The sequence below is a fragment of the Vombatus ursinus genome, unplaced genomic scaffold (genome assembly GCF_900497805.2).
Source record: "Vombatus ursinus unplaced genomic scaffold, bare-nosed wombat genome assembly UNPS02014813.1, whole genome shotgun sequence".
In the NCBI taxonomy this organism is placed as follows: domain Eukaryota; kingdom Metazoa; phylum Chordata; class Mammalia; order Diprotodontia; family Vombatidae; genus Vombatus; species Vombatus ursinus.
Window position 1 is genome coordinate 4049677 of NW_020954591.1, and position 22375 is coordinate 4072051.

Consider the following 22375-nt stretch of genomic DNA (forward strand, 5'->3'; position numbering starts at 1 on the left):
TACAATGCTTTAAAAAGGAAGAGAGAGGAAATGGCTTAAAACATTTTAATGGAGGATTCTGTCACGATAAGACAGCTAAAGCAGTCTGATCTATTTTACTCTAATCTAGGGTCCCTTGCTTGCTACCTGATGGATACTAATGGCTGGAAATGACTGACAAGTGTATCACGTCCCAGTAGGTCTTCTTTATAAAGTGGATTTATGGCTATGTAAATAGTCTGTGCTTAAACAATTCCAGACAGTTCTCTGAGGCTTCACACAACTTATTCAAAATCAAGAAAGATAGAACCACTGAGTGAAATATATTCAACAGAAAAGGAGGCTTCCTTTATTTAAAAAAAAAAATAGCTCTATAATTGTTATTGTTGCTGCCATGATGAAAATGGTTCTGACAAAAAATTTGTGTCACTAGACCAGTTCAGACACAATTTTACTTTCAAGTCTAAAATGCAGTACCAGATAACACTTCTTGTGTAGACTGTAAATTTCTTGAAAGCAGATATTATGCCACTTTTTGTAACTACTCCCAGAACTTAGCATAGTGTCTTATACTGTTGTTGTTTTTCTTTAAAAACTAGATCTGAAAATTTATCAGTCTGAGGAGTTCTTGGCAATGAACTTTCTCTGCCAATGAAGATATACATCTTCTCAGAACCTCAGATTCTTAGATAACTGCCCAGGGCACTGCAGAATTAGATGACTTTTCCTGGGCCACACAGCTAGTAAGTGTCAGAGATGGGCCTTGAACCCGAGTCTTTCTGAATCCGAGGCCTGTTTTCTATCTACTACTCAATGCCATCCAGCCTTGTATATAGTAGATACTTAACAAATATTTGCAGAGTTAGGTATAAATTCTAACAGCTGTAAAGACCTCAGGCCCAGAGGTAACAAGATAGATTTTATTTATTCTTGAAAATTTCCTCAGATTTTGTAGTTACTGTTTTCCCTCATATCACTCCTTCCTTACGGGAAGTGGGAATAATTGGTCTCTCATCAACTGATTTCTCCCTTCCCCTCTCCACCCCTCCCCCCCACTTCCTTTAAGGTAGTCATTGAAAGCAAAAAGTAGATGAGGGAGGTACTGATATGCTAATAAGGTACAAAGATATGCTGGGTTGATACACATCAAACCTTTACAAATTTGTACAAATTTTTTAAGGGGAGAGAGTCAGATGGGGAAATTGTACAGGGAATTTTGGTTCAGGCAAGTGTTAGACTAGATGACCTCTGAGGTCCTTTCAACTTTGAAATTGCATAAAAGTGACCCATTCCCTTAAAATTCTCATAACTGTAAGCACTTAATACATTGTCATATAACATAATTATGTGTGTATGTTTTAGCCTCCTTGTTGGATTACAAAGTTTTTAAGGACAAACTCTGTGTCTATTTCACCCTATATTCTTTTTTTTTCCCCTGAGGCAATTGGGGTAAAGTGACTTGTCCAGGGTTACACAGCTAGTAAGAAAGACTTGAACTCAAGTCTTCCTCACTACAGGGCTGGTGCTCTCTATCCACTTTGCTACCTAGCTGACCCCACCCTATATTTTTAAAACCTAGTACAGTAGTTTGTACATAGTTGGTGATTAATATTTATTTTATTGAATAATCCACAATACAAAATCTTTCCTATTTTGATTTTATTGGGGGTCAACTTTAGTGTAAATTAAGCAAAAGTTTGAATTATGGAATTTAAGTTACCACGCATGTATCAAGTGGCTAAGTGTGGCAGGCACACACTGTTTTGTGCTACAAAGACAAAAAATAAAGCAGTTTTGTCCCCTTAAGGAGCTCCTATTATTGGAAGAGACAACTAGACTTAAGTATTTCGTACATACATTAAGTATATACAATCAATAGAAGAGAATGTTTGTGGAAGGATACTGGCATAGGGAGGGGGGTGAGGAAAGGGTAGATGGAGAAGATGGTGCTTGAGTAGCGCTATGAAGGAAACAAGGAATTCCAAGGAGTGGGAAGGGTGGTCATTCTAGGCACGGAAGAAGGGCAGTGCACAGGTTGGAAATGGGATATAAGTGCTAGAGGCTAGGAGCAGCAAGAATAATGTGCAGTATAGAAAGGGGAGTAACCTACAGTAAAGATAGAAAGGTAGATTAGGGCCAAGTTTTTCTGGGCTTTAAATGAAACAAAGGAGCTTATATTTGATTCTAAAGTCAACAGAGTCACTGGAGTTTATTAAGCTGAGGAATAACATCTCATATCTAAAATTTAGGTAAATTGTTTTGGCAGTGATGTGGAGAATGGGCGAAGAGAAGACTGGAAGTACTTCTAGGTGGATACACCTACCATTTAAGAAGTGGTTCCACACAGATGAGCTATGTATGGCTTTCTTTAATGAGGAGATAAAAGGTACTTCTAATTAGGAACCACTGTAACAGTTAAATACTTTAAAAGTTGGTCCCTTAAGTTGGTTAAACATATCCACTGCATACTGTTCTGCTATTCAATTTCCCAGAAAACCCTTTCTTCAAATAGGCAAATAGCATAAATCCACTTAAATTCTAAAATGTGAACATTAATGGCTTATATTTTTTTAACTTAACTAGAGAAACTACAGATATTATTTGTATTAAGATATTTACTAATGCTTTGAAACCTATTAAATAAATTATATACTTGAACATTATACTTGGCTAATTTTATAGTGAGCATTTTTTATTACAAGTAACTGTTTTACCATGCAATTCTATCAAAGAGATAAATGTCATTGCATTAAATCCATCTTGTGATTTGATTTACCACCAGATGCTCCATTTAGAACTTTATTCTACTCTAGATTCAGCAAACCTTTCAGTGTTTACAATGTGCAAGATACTTTGGTAGGTATTGATAATACAAAGAAAGCAAAACAGTCCTACCCTCCAAGAGCTCTAACATCTACCAAATATATGAAAACTGACATAAAGGAAAAACACAAACAAGGAAGTGTAAACACAAATAAAGCAACAACATCGTATTTACTGTATATCAAAGGTGTATGAAACACTTGCATAAAAATAGAAATGAGAGATGGAGATGTATTTCTTTCTCCTGAAGAACAAAAATAAGTGAATAAATCTAAACTAAGCTCGCTACAGCACTAAAAATGGGTCTGATGGTCAGAAAGACAATACAAGCCTATCCAAGATTTTTGACTGGGCAACAATGAGTACATATTCTGCTACGTAGCAGGCTTGTAATGGTGATATATGATGTCTGCAATTTCAAGCTGTAAAAGACATTCTGATGAAATTTGATGATAATCAACTATGTCAATACTTTTGACCTATCGAGGAAAAATTCTGTAGACTGAGAGAATTTCTGAGTTACTAGTAGTAGAGGTTTTGATGCTAGGCCCAAAACTGAAGAAAAGTAAAGATGAGAAAAAATCTTTGTTATTTCTGAATGGTTTGAGAAAATGTGCTAATGCCAACAAAATTATGAATTCTCAACCATAGTTAGGCACATAAACAAACTGAAGTATCTTTACATCATAGGTATAAGTACTAACCATATTCTGCGGCAGCTTTGAGCAAGGCTTCAGCATGAGTAGAACCAAATGCATTGCGAACAAATCTTCTCCGTCTACGCAGGTCATCTTCCCAATAATCTAAGCGCCAGAAATCATGCAGTTGGCTAGAAGGTGGAAATGAAATCCCACAACATATTAAACATGATATTTATAAGAAATGAATAATTTGAAAAATGTATTTTCTCAAAATTTAGGTTTTTTTATTTCTTTTTCATTAGTCAAATCTGAGAAATTTACAAATGTCTTACAAACATTTGTGTGCAAATTTTTTTTTCAAAACTTACACTAACATATATTTTATTCTGCTATTTTGCCATTAAAGCATTCAACTTTGTCTTCTTCAAAATGCACTTACTACTACTAAAAACACAATCGGTGTGAGGTCAATAACAAATGCAGCATCAAATTACAAGTATTAATGGCATAACCTGTTTTGTTTTATAGTGTTTTAACAAGGCTTGTAAATCATAGGATAGACCTCAGTGCAAATAGTTTGCAATTTAATGACTATGGTCCCTTAGTAGACTGAACTTAGAAGTATAAAATATTGCCCACTTGAATTTTGTGGAGCTATGATTAAAATAATGTGCTGAAATATTCATTGAAATAATTCCCCATTGCCCCTAGCAACCTGAAAAAGTGCAATTTTATTCATTATTAATAATACTGAATTAGCACTGCACAAAAATTCCAGCATGTGGTAATTGTCTTGGTAAATTATTATTCTAACACTAACAGAGTCTTTGGATGATTTTATAGCTTCCAGCTAATACAAACCATTAACAACCATGATCATCATCAGGTTACAATGCCTTTTAACACTCAGAGCCAATATTAAAGGGCTATGAAATACTCCAAAAACTACAATCAGTCTACATCCAATTGAACACCTGAGTCAGTATTATCATTTTGATCTTCAAATCAATATAAAGAACCATTTTCCTGAAAGCCAAGACTTATGAATATATGTTTTCGTCTAATTTTCTGAATATCTGGCATAAGAGAACATTTATATTCTCACTTTATTTCTGTGCTTTGTTAACATTGGTTTTAAGCATACCAAATTTCCAGTCAGTCAATCAATAAACATTAAGTGCCTTCTATGTCCCAAGCACTGTGCTAAAATACATGTGGTATATTTTGTCCTGAATTATTTTGGGCTTTGGGGGTTCAGTTTATAAAATTTATGCAGAAACATATGATTTTGATAAGTCTGGGGAAAAACACACAGTTCTTTGTTTTATGTGAACAATAATGGGGGATAACATGAGTTTAAACAAAAATAAACTAACATCTCAGAAATGTTATGATTTTGGTTTGTGAAAACTCACTTTATACCATTTGAAGATAAATTTTAAAATAATAAGAGGCTGTAAAAATAACAAAATAACTTTAATAATTATAAGAATCTTACATACAAGCAGTATATTAAGTTTCTTACTGTTTCTTTGAATCATAATGGAATCAGCTATTTTAGAGCTTTCAAGGGAATTTACAAAGTCATTCTAATTTACTTGTTACATATGAATTTAAGCTTTAAAATATTTTCATTTTTTACTGTGTGATTTTTTTTTTTTTTTTAGTGAATCAAGGTCCTCAGTTGAGAGGGATGCCATAGGAAGCCTGAACAAGGATGAAAAGTTTGCAACAGCTACTGTAGTAAGTAAGATAGCAATTCTATGATGGAGGTTTAAACTGATTACCTTGCAATCCAAGCGAAGCAGGATTAAAACCAGTATCTACTTAAGTCCATGTCCAACCTCCTTTCTACTCTACTGAGATAGTTACAACTACTGACCAAGTGCCTCAACAGGCAGACCTGCACAGAGCCCTGGGAGTGGCAGTACCCTCTTCCTCAGATCTCTGGCTCCACTTCCAGCCTAGCAACCCTTGTGACCACCATCTAGCAAAGCAATGACCAGCTATCCCCACCAAATGCCACTCAAAGGGCAGGCAAACCAGCTTAGCTGAAACAGCAGGGCACACTGAGGGAGAGGTAGGAGGCAGCATGTGCCAGGCAAGTTAGATCACCACCACAACTTTGACAATGATCTCCCCTTAAGCTTCGAAGAAGAAAGCTCTGGAACCTGATCCTAAGAGCCTTGGGAATAGTAATGCTTCCAATCAGTGCCCACAGCTATTAACCTATGGAGATGCGAGAAAAGAGAATTCTTGGCACCAAAATCCTTAGTGCTATCAAATAGTTCAAAATAAGAAACTAACATTATTTTATTAGTAGAAATGACATTTAAAAGGAGGTACTACCATCTGCTTTGCTGCTGCACCCTAAGAGTCATTGAGACCTTTCCATCTGACTTTCACTGGAAACCTTCCATATGTGTTGTCTTCCTCATTAGAATGTGAGCAGGGATAGTCTTACTTTTTTGTTTCTCTCTCCACAGCTTAACACAGTCCTTTGTATACAGTGAGCTTCTTTTTTTAAAAATCTTTTTTTACATACAGTGAGCTTTTAATAAATGCTTCATTCATTCATGATGACTTTCTCTATTCAGGCCCTCATTACATCTCACCTGGCCACTGGTCTCCCTGCCTCCAATTTCTCATCTCTTCAATCCATCCTTCATATGTCTACCCATATAACCTTCCTAATGTGCAGTAGTCTGGATATACATATGATTTCCCAGTTTAAAAGCCTTCAGAGATTCCATATTGCCTACAGGATAAAATACAAATGCTTTAGTCTAATTTGTATAATATTCTCCTTCATGTATTCTCTTCCTCCCAACTGAGCTCCCTGAAGTTCACATCTTCCACTACCTTGAACATAGACGACAGAATCATAAGCTGAGGTGGAAGGAACCTTAGAAGTTATCTAGTTCCATCAGTTTATTTTACAAATAAATAAATGACACCCAGAGATGCCACACCTTTAGTAACTGGCAGAGACAGGATTCAAAAGAAGGTCCAAATCTAGCACCCTTTCCACTGTACAACGGTGTAGAGGCAGCTAGGTGGTACAAAGGATAGAGAGCACTGGACCCAGAGACAGGTCCGACTAAGTTCAAATCCAATCTCAGGTACTTACTAGCTATGGGATGTAACTTGGATATGTCTGCCTCGGTATCCTCATCTATGAAGTAGAGATAAAGCACTTATATTCTAAAGTTTTGTGAAGACAAAATGACATTTTTGCAAAGTGCTTTGGAAACCCTAAAGTGCTATACAAGAGCTAGCTGTATACAATGACTGTTTTTATCATCATCATTATTAAGAAGTCTTCCAAGGTCTGGTCAGACAGGAAGGAAAATCAGGAGAAAAGTGTTGTAAAAGTATTAAAAATTGAAGGTTTCAAGTCTTTTAAAAAATGTAGCCACCTGGCAAAGTAAGTTTCGTAAAGGTGAGGAAGCATTAGTCATCTTGATTTCAGCCAGTATCAGGTTGTCCCAATTTGAACCCAGGTTCTTTTTAAGATGAATCTGACATGATTCAAATTCTACCTGGCCAATTGTTGGTCTTCTAAATATTGTATTCTTAAATTATCCATCAGTGGGTACAACAATTTGAGAATTCTTAAAAGTCAGGAATTGCAAATAGTTTTGTTATTGCTTATCTGTAGGAAATCAGTTTTGTAAAACTACTAACCTATAGGTTATTTTGCAACTGACTGAACTAAAGAAAAAAAAATAACTAATCAAACACAGCTATCAACATAATCTTAAATAGTAGCCTGAAAAGATAAGATAATGAGGAATCATAATCTGTATGTCTGAAAAAGCATTCAAATGCTTACTATGCACTAAGCAGCACAGTGGATAGTGTGCAGGTCTAAGTTGGGAAGACTCCTCTTTGTGAGTTCAACTCTGGCCTCAGACTCTTACTAGCTGTGTGACCCTGGACAAATACCTTAACCTTGTTTGCCTCAGTTTCTTCATCTGTAAAATGAGCTGGAGAAGGACATGGCAAACCACTCCAATATCTCTACCAAGAAAACCCCAAGTGGGGTCAGCCATGAAAGGTAAGACACAATGGAACAACAACAAATCTCAGTAGGTAGAGCGGTGGATAGAGTGCAGGACCTTGAATCATGAAACTATTGTTTGTTGTTGAGTCATTTCTGTTCTGTCTGACTCTCTGTGACTCCATTTGGGGTTTTCTTGGCAAAGATACTGGAATGGTTTGCCATTTCTTTCTCTAGCTCATTTACCAATGAGGAAACTGAGACTAACAGGATTATGTAGCTCGCTCAGGGTCACACAACTAGTAAGAGTCTGAGGCCAGATTTGAACTCAGGGAAATAAGGTTTCCTGAATCCAGGCCAAGTGCTCTATCCACATGCCCCCTAGCTGTCCCAGAATCAGGAAGACCTGAGTTCAAACTCTAAGTGCTCCACAATGCTTGCTTCAGCCACTTTCATAGCAGCTGGAACAAAATGTTCTCATTCCCACATTCTGCTGGGGTAAGTCTTCACAGGCTTTGGATAAACATCCCCGTAACTCATCAATGGTTTAGCCATCTGCTGAGATGATTTTTACTGGGGTATAGCTACCTCACATGCTATAACTTCTTGGAGCCACAGGTGAGAGGGTTGAAAGTGGACACCAAAGGTGGATAAGCAAGCCCTGGAAAGGACTCAGCAAGCCATCACACCAGAGGTGCCAGTCCTCTCTGAACACTCCATACACTTCACTGTCTGTGGAAGAAAGAGGAAATGGAAAGTAGGAGGTGGTTTGGAAATGGCCTGGAAATGGCATGAAAGTCAAGTTCCTAGGAAGATATGGTACAAACTAACCTACAAGATCCCTAGGGCCTTAGGGGAAGAGTCTGATTTCCAATGAGAGAAGGGTGAAGACCAGAGAGCCAGCAGCATAGTTCGGAACATATCTATTTAGTAGAATATAAACTCCTTGAGTGCAAGGGTAATTTCATTTTTTTTTTTAAAGTATGTGTACAGTCAACACTTAGCTAAGTGCTTAAAATAGGTTTTGGTTTTTTTTTTTTTTTTTTGGCTGAATTGAAGTATAGAACAATCAATCATTTATTAATTATCTGTGTGCTCAAGTTAGATATCCAGATCATATTGAAAGTGATACTTCACATCTTAAATTTACATTGATCCTCAACACATTGCTGACCCTAAGTCTGATGATACCTATAACCCATGAAGTTAGAGGTGCTAGTGGACTTGATGAGAATGCCTACCAAAGATCTTTCACAGAGGCCACCATCCCATTTCTGAAATGCATTTTCTCCTTATCTCTTCTTAGCAAAATCTGTCCTTTTAGTCTCAGCTTCAGTACAACTTCCTTGATGAAGCTCTGCCCTAATTTCCCTTCCCCCTTTACATTTTAGTTGGGTCCTCTGTCTCTGTCCTTTCCTTGTCCCTATCATACCAAATCCTGTATCATAATATATACTGTATTATTTCTAAGCCATCCCCAACATTCAAGGAGAATTAAAGGATATATCATCAGCACCTATCAAAGAGTCTTATACACAGCAGACACTTAAATATTTGTTGAATTCAATTCAACAAGAACTTATTTTTCTTGGGGTCAGGGAAAGTGTCTTATACTTTTTTGTATTTCCCACAGTACCTCCCACCATGGCTGGCATAGAATAGGAAGTCAACAATATCTGCTAAGTTAATTGTCATCGTGTTTAGTGGTGTCTTTTCAAAAGACACTGTTAATCATTCTCTTCTCTCTAGATTTTCAGGATATCACTGTCTCTTGGTTCTTCTACCTGTCTTCTTCTCTGTCTCCTTTGCTGGATCTCCATCCATGTCATGCCTGCTAACTGCGAGCATCCCCCCAGACTCATTCCTGAGCCTTCTCTTCTTCCTCTATGACTTCACTCGGTGATCTCATCAGCTCCAATGATTTCAATTATCATCTCTGTGCAGGTGCTTTTCAGATCTATTTGTCTAGCCTTAAACTCTCTTGAATCTCTGGTCTTGTGTCTACCAGTGACTATTACACATCTTGAACTGGATGTTCTGTAGACATCATAAAATCAACATGTCCAGAACTGAACTCATCCCCCTCACCCCAAACTCTACCCTTTCCTAACTTTTCTATCAAGGGTACCACAAGGATCCTCCCTACTATCTTGCGTTCCCACCCTGGTATCATCCTTGATTTCTCATTGTCTTTTAACCCTTCTCTCCATATACAATCAGTTCTCAAGTCCTGTCATTTTTAACTTCACATTTCTCATATATACCCCCTTCTCTCCTCTGACACTGTCAAAACCCTAATGTAGGCTCTCACACCTGGAATACTGCAATACGTTGCTATTTGATCTCCTTGTCTCACGTCTTTCCCCACTATAGTTCATCTTCTACTCAGTTGTCAAACTGATCTTCCTAAAATGTAGGTCTGATCATGTCACTGCCTTCTGTCCTCCTCTCACTCCCAATGAATGATGGTGGTGACCCATTACCTCCAGGATCAAATGTAAAATCCTGTTTGTCTTTTAAAGGCATTCCTAACCTGGACATTTCCTACCTTTCTCATCTTTTTACATCTTACTCTCCTTCACATCATCTGTGATCCAATGACACTAGTCTCTTTGCTATTCCTCCCACACAACACTTCATCTTCTGATTCTGAGCCTTTTGCATGGCTGTCCCCTATGCTTGTCAGTCAATAAGCATTTAATAAGAGCCTACTCAGTGCCAGGCACAGTGCTAAGCCATGCCTGGACTGTTCTTCCTACTTATCTCTTCTTCCTGGCTGTCTTGGCTTCCTTTAGTTCTCATTTTAAGTCCTACCGATGGGGAATGGGCCCAAATCGAGACCTTTGCCCCTCACCCCAAAAAGAATTTGGGTCCCATTTGTCTATGGGCCCCAGAAAACCCTTAAACTTTCTTTGACCTCACTCTGGTCTCAAATGGCTGCCTGAGGCTATACTCCACTCAAATGGCTTTTCCTTATCTTTTCCCTATTCTAACAGACTGGTTCTCCCTATCTCTCTTTGAAGAAGCCTAGTCTTTGATCCCACTTTTGATCTCATCAACCTCTTCCTTCCAGTTCTTTGTTCCATTGTCTATTCCCACGGTCTATTCAACCTCCCAGACGTTCCCATCTGAATTCTCCCTAAACTCACCCCAGCTTCTGGATCTTTCTCCCAGCCCCGCCTCTGAACACCCAAAATTATTTGAGTGTATATAAGATCCACCCTGGCTTGCATTTAAACACTGATATTTCTTCATGGCTGCTTATCTTTTATGGATGTCACTAATGTTCAGATCCCTTAAGAGTCTGGCCTGTATGGCCCATCCCTAATAAGAGTTTGTCTCTGGCTGAAAGAAGATTTGGGTCAATTCATTCAGGCAGGGCCCATGTGTTGTGTCAGGGTCCCAGAACCCCAGGAATCTAGATCTCATCACTACCTTCTGCAAGAAGCTTTTCCTAGTCCTTTTTAAACTTAGTGCATCCCTTGTGAGACTACCTCCCCTCAATCAATTTATACTTTATATCTTGTTCATACACAGTTAATTGCATGCTTTCTCCCTTATAAGTCCCTAGAAGTTCTCAAGGGGGGGAGGGAGGCTTTTTTTTTTAAATCCCCATCACTTAGTACACTGCTTGGCACATAGTAGGCAGTTAATAAATGCCAGTAGACTGTTAGGTTTCACATTGAAAAATACAGAGATATAAATATTTAAAGGCTAATCAAGGCCACTACATATTAAATACATTGCTTTACTTATGAAATGTAGCATGAACATATACATTCTTTTCTCTGCTAGATTATCCACTGAATGCACTATTAAGCAGAATGCAATCACTGTATCCCACAAATGTATCCTGGATTGATGGAACATTACTTTATTTGTTGCACATTGCTTTCCTACATTACAGGATGCTTTGCTAGAGACTATGCTTACCACAACAGGAATATACAGAGCTGGCAAATTAAGATCACAGCAGTAATCTTTATTCAGAATGGGCTGCTTTTGTGGAATTTCCCTTAGGCAAACAATAAGCTGAACAATCAAATAAAAACCAATCTATTTGAATTCTAATCTATTATTTCTAAAATTTGTATAGAAAACAAAAATGTTTCCATGTAAATTTGCATTACTATCTTACACATTTTTCTTTAAAGTAATTGCAAAATTAGGTTGATTATTTTAAAACATTTTCTTTCTAGAGCACAAGTTCTGAATTGTGTGCCTTTCTCAAAATAACTTGCTTTGTGCTTCTCTTCTTCAAATGCCAAACATTAAAAAAAAAACCCATTCAGACAATAATAACTTAAAAATAGGCATTATGTAAATGAAAGAAGAGATGATAGAGTAAGAGAATAACAGAGAGATAGAATAATAGAATAAGAGAAGACATCAGAGTCAGGAATATATAGGTTCAAATCATACCTCTGACCCCTAGTAGATACATGAACTTTGACAAGATACTTATCCCCTTAGTGCCCCAATGATTCTCTAAGTCTATATATTATAGAAGACCTGCCCACCTGCATTAGTAGAGGCTGTTCCTTCACTGAGAATTCACTATACTAATAAAATCATAAATCTAGATTAAAAAAATTAAGACATTTTATCTTGCCTTCCTCTTTAGAGCTATTCCTTAAAAGCTAAAATGAAAGTATAATGCAACATATGTGACATACAAACATACATACATATATATATAGATATATAGGCATATATATCTACATATAGACATGTATAAATTTACTTAATCTCAATTAACAGGATTTAAGTACAAATATGAGATTAGGTTTAAACTGTAAAATGGATATTCTGAAGTGAGCATAATTACATTTTTTTCTGATAAAATTTTACTTTAGTTTCCCTCTCCCTACTTGTACTGGGCTTGAAATTCCATTGGTGTTGGGAGGGACTTGCTCTACCAAGAAAAACTGGTATCTTTTCTCCAACTTGCAGTTTTAGAGAATTGCCAAGGGCACCTTGTATTCTGACTTTCCTAGGAGCACACAACTTGTATGAGTCAGAGATGTGATTTGAACCTAGGTTTTTCTGACTCCAAGGCTGTCTCACTGGGTATTATAGCCTAACTATTTAATATTAGTTTAACAATTTAAACAACTTCTGGAAAAAAAGAAGAATAAGATTTATAGGCTATATATAACAACTCACAGATGGACACTTCATGCTCAATGCTCTAATTAATTTCATATTTCCCTTTTTCAAGGAAAGTCTTATGACATTGAAACAAACATGAATAGAAAATTTACAAGATCATAGTTCACAATTCTCCAATCCAGACTCTATTAATTTGACCTGTTTGACAATATATGATTATAAAAATATCCAACAGAAAAATGAAGTTGATATTATTCTACTGGTAAAAGTAAAAAGCTAAGAATGTTAATTGAAGTACTTGTCTTTGATAATCCTAGCAGCTCACTGCAAGTCTTATCCTATGTTATTATGCAGTGTGGCTAGGCCACACAGTTTCTAACAATTTCACTTATTTCTTCTTCAATTGTTGTGAATTCTACTTTTAATTTTTGATACCGCTAATCTGGTTTTCTTCTGTCATTAAAAAAAATAAAATTAGCTGATGTTTTATCTATTTAATTGCTTTTTTTTAAAATAGCTTATTCATTTAAAAAAAAACTTTCTATTTTGTTAATCTCTTCTTAGACTTTCAAAATTTCTATTTGGTTGTTTGAAGTTTTTAAGTTGTTGTTTTTCTAGTTTTGTTGTATGCCTAATTAACTGTTCTGTTCCTCTCTTTTGTTGATGAAAATGTTTAGCTATATATTCTCCCAAAGATTGTACTGACTGCATTCTCCAAATATTGGCAAATTGTCCTATTGTTGTCATTATCATAAAAAAATTATCTATCATTTCTGACTTGCTTTTGACCAACCAGTTCTTTAAAAGTAAGTAATTCAGTCCCGTAATGAAATTTTAATCCTTTCTTCAATGGTCCTCTATTGGCTGAGCAGTTTTCTTTCATCATTTCTTGAAACAGATTGAATCACAGGCATCTGTGGAGGTTTCCAGACTTCTCAACCCATAAATGCCAAAGACAACTTAGAAAGTCAGTAGGAAAAATCTGTGACCGCAGTGAAAGAGAAGCTTGGCTCCAGCCCCAGTACTGGCAGGGTAGCGGCTGCTTCTAGAGCTTCCGGCCCATAGACTGAGGGGGAATCGAGTAGCTAATCAGAGGAGGATTGCAGGGATCTCTTTACTGGTGCTGAGGCAGGATCCTCTTGCTTTGCCGGTGCTTGGATCTGGGTCACAGTTCTGGGTGGAGATCCTGGGGCGAGGAGGAACGTTGGAGTGGGGGACCTTATGCCTTGGTGGAGAGGGAATCCTCACAGTTCCATGGCAGAAAACAGTGTTTGTGGCTACTCACAGACCAGAGCACAGGCCAGGAAAGGGGTAAACACCTTGCCCCTTATCATACCACCTTGGAAGAACCAAAAATTTACAGGTTCCCTAGAAGTATCTCTGAAAACAGCTGCACAAAACCCCTGAAGCTTGGGACAGTATGCTCTCCACACTGGAAGCATACTCCTACCTTAACAAAGACTTTATAAGTTGAGTAATTGGCTGGGATCATGAGTAAACTTTGCCAAAAAAAAGAAGTCAGACCACAGAATCTTTCTTTGGTGACAAAGAAGATCAAAACATGCAACCATAAGAAGACAACAAAATCAAAGCTCCTACATCCAAAGCCTCCAAGAAAAATATGAATCAATCCTAGGCCATGGAAGAGCTCAAAAGGAATTTTCAGAAGCAAGTAAGAGAAATACAGGAAAAACTGGGAAGAGAAATGAGAGTGATGCAAGAAAATCATGAAAAACTAGTTAACAGCTTGCTAAAGGAGACCCCCCAAAAATTGAAGAAAATAACACCTTAAAAAATAGCCTAACCTAAATGGCAAAAGAGGTCCAAAAAGCCAATGAGAAGAATGCCTTAAAAAGCAGAATTGGCCAGATGGAAAAGGAAGTCCAAAAGCTCACTGAAGAAAATACTTCCTTAAAAATCAGAATGGAGTAATTGGAAGCTAGTGACTTTATGAGAAATCAAGACATTGTAAAACAAAACCAAAAGAATGAAAAAATAGAAGACAATGTGAAATACCTTATTGGAAAAACAACTGACCTGGAAAACAGATCCAGGAGAGATATTTTAAAAATTATTTGACTATCTGAAGTTCATGATCAAAAAAAGAGCCTAGACATCACCTTTCAAGAAATTATGAAGGAAAACTGCCCTGATATTCTAGAACCAAAGGGTAAAATAGAAATGGAAAGAATTCACCGATCACCTCCTGAAAAAGATCCTCAAAGGAAAACTTCTAGGAATATTGTAGCCAAATTTCAAAGCTCCCGGGGTCAAGGAGAAAATATTGCAAACAGCCAGAAAGAAACAATTCAAGTATTGTGGAAACATAATCAGGATAACACAGGATTTAGCAGCTTCTAATTAAGGGACCGCAGGGCATGGAATATGATATTCCAGAAGGCAAACGAGATAGGATTATAGCCAAGAATCACCTACCCAGCAAAACTGAGTATAATCCTTCAGGGGAAAAAATGGACATTCAGTGAAATAGAGGACTTTCAAGTATTAATGATGAAAAGACCAGAGTTGAATAAAAAATTTGACTTTCAAATACAAGACTCAAGAGAAGCATGAAGAGGTAAATAGGAAAGAGAAATCATAAGGGACTTATTAAGGTTGAACTATTTACATTCTTATATGGAAAGATGATATTTGTAACCCATAAGACCTTTGTCAGTATTAGGGTAGTTGAAGGGAAAAAAAATTATATGTATAGATAGATTGATAGATAGAGGGCACAGGGTGAGTGGAAGATGAATAGGTGATATCTAGAGAATAAAATTAAGGGGTAAGAGGATTTTACTGGGAGAAGGAGAAAGGGAGAGTTAGAATGAGGTAAATTATCTCACATAAAACAGACAAGAAAAGGCTTTTACAGTGGAGGGGAAACGGGGGGAAGGTGAGAGGGAATGAGTGAATCTTATTCTCATTGGATTTGGCTTAAGGAGGGAATAACATACACACTCAGTTGGGTATGGAAAGCTATCTTACCCTACTGGAAAATAGGGGGGAAAGGAAGGAAGAGAGTGGGCAGATGATAGAGGGGAGGGCAGATTGGGGGAGGGGGTAATCAGAAGCAAATACTTCTGAGGAGCTACAGGGTCAAAAGAGAAAATAGAGTAAATGGGGGGAGGGCAGGATAGGATGAAGGGAAATATAGCTAGTTTTCCACAGCATGACTACTATGAAGTGTTTCACATGACTATACAAGTACAACCTGTATGGTGTTGCTTCTTTCTCAATAAGGGTGGGTGGGGAGGGAGGGAGGGAAAAAATCTGGAACCCAAAGCTTTTGGAACTCAAAATCTTGTGGAAGTGAATGTTGAAAACTAAAAATAAATAAATTAATGGACAAAAAAATTTCTTGAAATATTATGTATAGGCTTTTTTTTGGGGGGGGAAGGGTCATGGCTTTCAGGTAATCCAATGATTCTTAAGATATCACTTCTTGGTCTGTTTTGAGGGCAATTGTTTGATATCATAAAGTTTCTTCAATTTCTTCAACTTTAGTTTTATTTTTAAATGTCTTATCTCTTGGAATCATTAACTTCTCTTTGGTCCATCCCAATTTTTATGGAGTTTGCTACTTGGGTAAGGTTTTGTACTTTATGCATGAAGGTGTTAACTGTCTAACTATTTCCTCCATAGTTTTCATTTCTTTACTAATTTTAAGATACTGGAAAACTTTTTCTGACTGCTTCTAGTTTTTTTCTTTGACTCTGAAGCTCTGAAATTTTGGCTATGATATTCCTGGGAGTCTTCATTTTGGGATTTCTTTCAAGACATGATTGGTGGATTTTTTCTTTGCTGTCTCTGTTCTAATATGTCTAGTATGACAATTATCCTTCCATAATTTCCTAAAATATAATAACTGGAGTTTTTTTTGGGGGGGGTAACAAAACCTGTTAATATATGTATAATCAAGCAAAACAAATTTCTTTCTTTCTTTTTTTCTTTTTTTGAGGCAATTGGGGTTAAATGACTTGCCCAGAGTCACACCGCTCGTGAGTGTTACGTGCCTGAGGGTGGATTTGAACTCAGGTCTTCCTGACTCCAGGGCCAGTGCTCTATCCACTGTGCCACATAGCTGTCCTCAACAAACTTCTAAATTGATCATATCCAAAAGGAAATATGACTATATTTAAATCAAAATAAATATCTATATCCATCTATCTGTCTCATTTTGCATCTGAGTCTTTCACCTGTCTATCAGGAAAGCAGGTAACATTTTTCATCATTAGTTCTCTGGAAATTTGATTGGTCAACCCATTGATCAGAGTTCCTAGGTGTTTTAAAGCTTTTTGTTCTTTAGAATATTGCTGTAATCATAAAAATTACTCTCTTGGTTTTGTTTACTTCACTCAGCATTAGTGCATACAAGTCTTCCCAAGTTTCTCTGAAACCATTCCCTTCATCATTTTTATAGCACAATAGTATTGCATACCCTTGTTCAGGCATTCCTCAATTTATGGCCACATCCTCAGATCTCATTTTTATTTTGGTATCTCTGTGTGTGTGTGTGTGTGTGTGTGTGTGTGTGTGTGTGTGTGTTTTCTTCCCTCCTTTGACTAGTTCAGAAGAAAGTGAGGTTCAAGTGCTAGTTGTGCTCCTCCCAGGTCCTCCCTTCTTGTTTATACAGATGATTATTTTGTACACTCTGATTACATGAAATAAATTTCCCTAACCTTCCTTTCTCTTTCCTCTTTCTTCTTTTCTCCCCTCATTCATCTTTTAAGATCATCAAAAATAGAACCACTCTCAAGCCTTTTGTCTAATTAGATTCCCTCTATGACCCCTAGTGATGATGACAGGGATAAGAAGGGACACATTTCCCTTTATTAAAATGTAAGGCGTTTATCCTTGTTTAGTCCTTTATAATTGCTTATCTGTTTATTTTTAATGTCTCTTTTAACTCCTGTGTTTGAGTTTCAAAATTCCTACATAGTTTTGGTCTTTTTGTCAGGAATGCTTGGAAGTTCTCTATTTCATTAATGGCTCATTTTTCCCCCAGCAGGATTATACTAAGTTTCGCTGGAGTAAGTTATTCTTGGCTGTAAGCCTATATCCTTTGCCTTTTGGAATACTGTATTCCAAGATTTCTACTCCTTTGTGGTGGCTACTAAATCATGTGTGATCCTGACTATGTCTCATACTTGAATTCTTTCTTTTGCTTAAAGTATTTTTTCTTTGACCTGAAATATCTGGATTGTGGCTATGATGTTCCCAGGAGTTTTATTTTGGAGTTTCTTTCACAAGGTGTCTGGTAGATTCTATTTCAACTTTGCCCTTTGTTTCTAAGAGATCTGGGCAGTTTTCTTTTAAGATTTCTTGAAATGTGATGTCTAGACTCTCTGTCTTTCTCTCTCTCTCTCTCTCTCACACTCTGTCATTGGCATATGTTCAGATAGTTCAATGATTCCTAATTTTTTTCTCCGTGATCTCTTCTTCAGGTCAGTTGTTTTCTGCTATGAAACACCTCACATTTTCTTCTATTCTTTCAGTCTTTTGACTTTGTTTTAATATTTCTTCTTGTCCCATGAAGTTAATGCCTTCTACTTAGTCCATTCTGATTTTCAAGGAGAGCAAGTTTGTTGCATGGGCAAGGTTCTGTACCTCTTGTGACAAGCTGTTAATTCCCTTTCCAATTCTTTTTTTCCATAACTCTCATTTCTTTTCCATTTTTTTCTCTAGCACTCTCACTTCATTTATACAAACATTTTTTAATTAAAAAAAAAAACCTCTTTATTCCAGAAATTCTAGTTGAATTTCTGCACAAGATATGTTTTTCTTTGAGTCTTTACTTATAAGATGTTCTAATTTTTCCTCTTTTTCTGGGTTTGTGTCTTAAGAGTTCTTATCAGCATAACTTTTTATGGTGGGATTCTTTTTCTGCTTGTTCATTCTCTCAGCCTACCTTATGACTTCAGACTTGCTGTTAGGGCTGTGCTCTGTGTACTTCCAGAGTAAGATTTGGGCTGATTTTGTTACTATCTTCTTTGCGGTACTAAGTGTTTTGCCATTCTTGGATCTCAAGAATAGTTCTGACTGGGAATCTGCTAGTTTTCAGTACTCCCAAAGTGTTCTGATCCAGGGAAAAGTCTGATTGCTGTACCTTGCCCTCCCCTCCAACCTCCACCCCAGTCTTTGCTCTGCACGTTTTTGACCTGAGTTTGGGTCAGAGCAATAGGGGATTGCTTCTATACTCAGTCACTATTTGCCACATGGGAAGCTTTGCTAGTTTAGCGTGACACAACTGGATTTGGTCTGGGATTGTTGCCCTAACTATTACTCTGCAGAGTTCAGAATGAGCTAGGAGCTGGAACTAAGACTTCCTCTTGGGAGGTCACCTCAACTGCTCCTTACCTCAGAATGTAACCAATGGGTGCAAATCCCCTTCCCATTCCACTGTTTTTATTGCTCAGAGCTAGGTAGTGGTCAAGAGAGTTGCTCATTAGCACCTGTTCTACCACCCTACATACGGTCTTGCCTGAATATGGGGTATGGTTCTAGGATCTTGTTTTGTTCCAGCTGATAGCCTCTCCCTGCAATGGGGTAGTCCACATGGCACTGTCCTGGCCAGACTCTACTTCCAGTGTACAAAGACCTTTCTTTCAGTGTCTCTATGCCAATCTGGGGTAGAAAAATGACTCACTATTACTTTTTCTTAGATTTCACTATCATGATTCTATCTGGTGTTATTTTCTAGATCTGACAGGATCACCTGGGGTGATGAGGACATGCCATATTTCAGTCCCCATGACTGTGCCATTACCCTCCTTTTCAAAGACCTAAGTCCCTTTACATAGTCTTTGTATATTTCCTGATCCTTATTCTTTGTTACTGTCTGCAGCACAGGCAGAAAGTATTCAAAATCTAGTATCTTTACTTTCATCTCATCACTCTTGAGTTTTCCTAAGACCTTGAATACCTTAGCACTGGTTGGACAAACTATGTCATTAGACTACCCAATCCAGCTAAATGTTATTCCTTAGGAAATAGATATCTTCATCCACTTGGTACTCCCCCCCCATATAGATTGTTGGGTCTATTTCTTTTAAGCAGTCATGAATTTGTTTAAGAAATTTCTGTATTATTTTGAGGCTTGACGCAACAAGAACAAAAATATGTGCAAACAGGAACATCTTGCAGTATTTTACTATCTAAAGGGAATAATCCTTCTTCTAGCTGGATTCTAGGCAGGACATCCTTCATGACAAAAGTGACACCTTTGGTAAACATACGTATTTTATTTCTGGTTTGATATTGACATTTCATCAGATTCCTAAACAAAGTTTCTGTGTAATCGAATCTATGGAATTTTTTTTTAATCTTTATATGTACATGGAGATAACTTGTTGAAGGAGATCCTTGAAGGTTACATTTGGCTTTAAAATAAATTTTTTTTTATGATTACTAACAATAATCACAGGTGAAACTTGCATTTTCTATATTTTCCTACCAATTGTGCAACTGTAAAGATGCAGTCTGCTATATAATATTAATTGCAAAAAAGCCTGCTAGTTCTCTTTTCATATTTTCATTAATGAGACGCATGTGTGCTTCATTCTCATGAAAATTTTATGAAGACATGGACACAGGCACATGGGATATCAGTTACTTATGTCTTGCTGATTGCCTTATTTTGGTAGTAAGAAAAGTTGGAGAGGAAAAAAAAAACACTTTTTAATAGTTATTCGGCAAGCATGGATGTCCTTTTGGGGTAGTTACTTTTTCTGACTTCATTTTTTCTGGGTGCTGTTTCTACTTTCTCATATAGAACATCAAACACTGAAGTACATGAGGCCAAATGCAGTGGAACAACCATTACAAATGACGACAATAGGTCACTGTACAAAGCTTGGCATGCTTGTTCCATTTTCTGACTTTGCTCTCCTCCTGGCTCTGGGATGATTGCTTAGTTGGGCTTGTGCCACACTTGAAGCCTGCTTGGTTACCTCTCCACTCCTCACTGCTGTTTTATGATACAACCCTGTTTCTAAGCTTCTACCATCATCTTTTGTAATGTCATGTAAACAGTTTCTGCTAAAAACCAACATTGTCCTTAGTTTTCGTCTCTTTCCACTTGGTAAGGAGATCAAGTGTGTGTTAGCTGAGGCAGCTTGTGAGCTTTTGGCCTTTTCACTGTAGTAATTACTTTGCATTAGTTAAACTTCTATTGGAAATCAAAGTATTTCTTTTCCTTAACATTACTGAGGGTACAAATTAATAAAGGACAAGTGTTGTCACGAATTTTAAGATGAAGAGATACCTTTACCCCATGGTTCCCATAATTTTTTTACTTTAGCAACCAAATCTTTTTTATTAGGAAGAATCATGATTTTCATAGGCTTATGAGCTGAAAGAGAAATCCTACAATCTAGCCCCCCCTCCCTTTTTCAGGTGAGTATTTCAAGGTTACAGAGGAATGAGGAGAGCCAGAATTCAAATTCAAGTACTCTAACTTTAATTCTTTTCATTATCAATTTTATTACTGTTTTTTGTTTTAAATTGTCCTGATTTCCCCCATATCTCTCCTGTACCCTCAGATAACCATCCCTGCCAGGATTTTTTTTTTAAATAAGGGGAAGAGAAAAAACATTTAGCAAAATCTGTCAACAGATTTTTAAATTAAAAAGTAAGTGATATTACATGTAAAGTTCCATAATATGGATCGTCTACCTCTGCAAAGGAATGCCAGGAGATATCTTCTCATACATCTACTTTGGGGCCAAGCTTGCTCTTTACATTTTTGTAATATTCAATTTCAACTGCTCTTTGCTTGTTCTTTCCATTTATATAGTCATTGTGAATACTGTTTTCCTGGCTTGGCTTATTTCAGTTGGCATCAGTTCATGTAAAGCTTCCCATATTTTCCCCAAAATTATGGACATCCACTTTCTTTCAAGTTTTTTGCTACCACGAAAAGTGCTACTATAAATATTTTAATGTATACAAAGCCCTTCTTTTTTTCTGACTGCAATTCTAACATTCTTTTTACTCTATCAAATGAGGTCCATAATATAAGTTCACTTCATTGTATGTGTATATGTATGTATTCATATATATATAATATATATAAACTATACAATAGATATATACATATGTTATAATCATTATAAACTTAATGACAAGCAAGTGGTTAGGGAGCGGGTAGGGAGCTGACCTAAGAATCATACACATACACACATATATGTATGTATATGTACATATGCACACATATAAAATAGACACATACAAACATGTATAATAAATGATATAATATGTATATATGCATATATTACAATTATCATAAACTTAATAACAGGCATAGTATAGTGGGTAGAGAGCTAGCCTCAGATAAAGGAAACTCTGGGTTCAAGTCCCATCTCTAACATATACTGGCTGTGTGACCCTCAGCAAGTAAATTAATTTTTCAATATTCTAGGCAATTCTTATACTCTAAGTTCCAAAGAAAGTGCTGATCTACATCAATAAGGAGAATTTTATTCTCTGGTAGTTCCCTATAGTTTAGTCCTCATCCCTATCCCTAATCATCAATAAAGAAAATATCTAAATAAATATGCAAAATAAAGAATTGAATCTCATAAAACATTTAGCATTTAAAATGACAGAAGCAAAATGAATAAATGATAAACAAGAAATGGGCTTGCTGTGTTCCTTTCAAATCTCATCCAATGTTTTACTTTTTTGGCTTTGCTTTCTTTTTTTGTATGGCAGAGCATTTATAATTCTTGTTAAGTTGATTTCACATTAAATAAGTTCATATAGGCTTTACTTCCTTTATCATTTTGGGGGAGGCACCATGACCTATTAAATT

The 22375-nt window shown here is 36.7% G+C and overlaps 1 protein-coding gene across 5 annotated transcripts in view; it reads right to left on the reverse strand.

The window, feature by feature from the left end:
* The window catches only part of NBEA (neurobeachin), a 769899-nt gene that overhangs the window by 254413 nt on the left and 493111 nt on the right, over positions 1 to 22375 (reverse strand). For all 5 annotated transcript variants that reach the window (XM_027877685.1, XM_027877686.1, XM_027877684.1 and 2 more), the window contains one exon: positions 3507 to 3631. In XM_027877685.1, coding sequence (XP_027733486.1) covers positions 3507 to 3631 — 125 coding nt within the window. The remainder of the gene's footprint in view (positions 1 to 3506; positions 3632 to 22375) is intronic.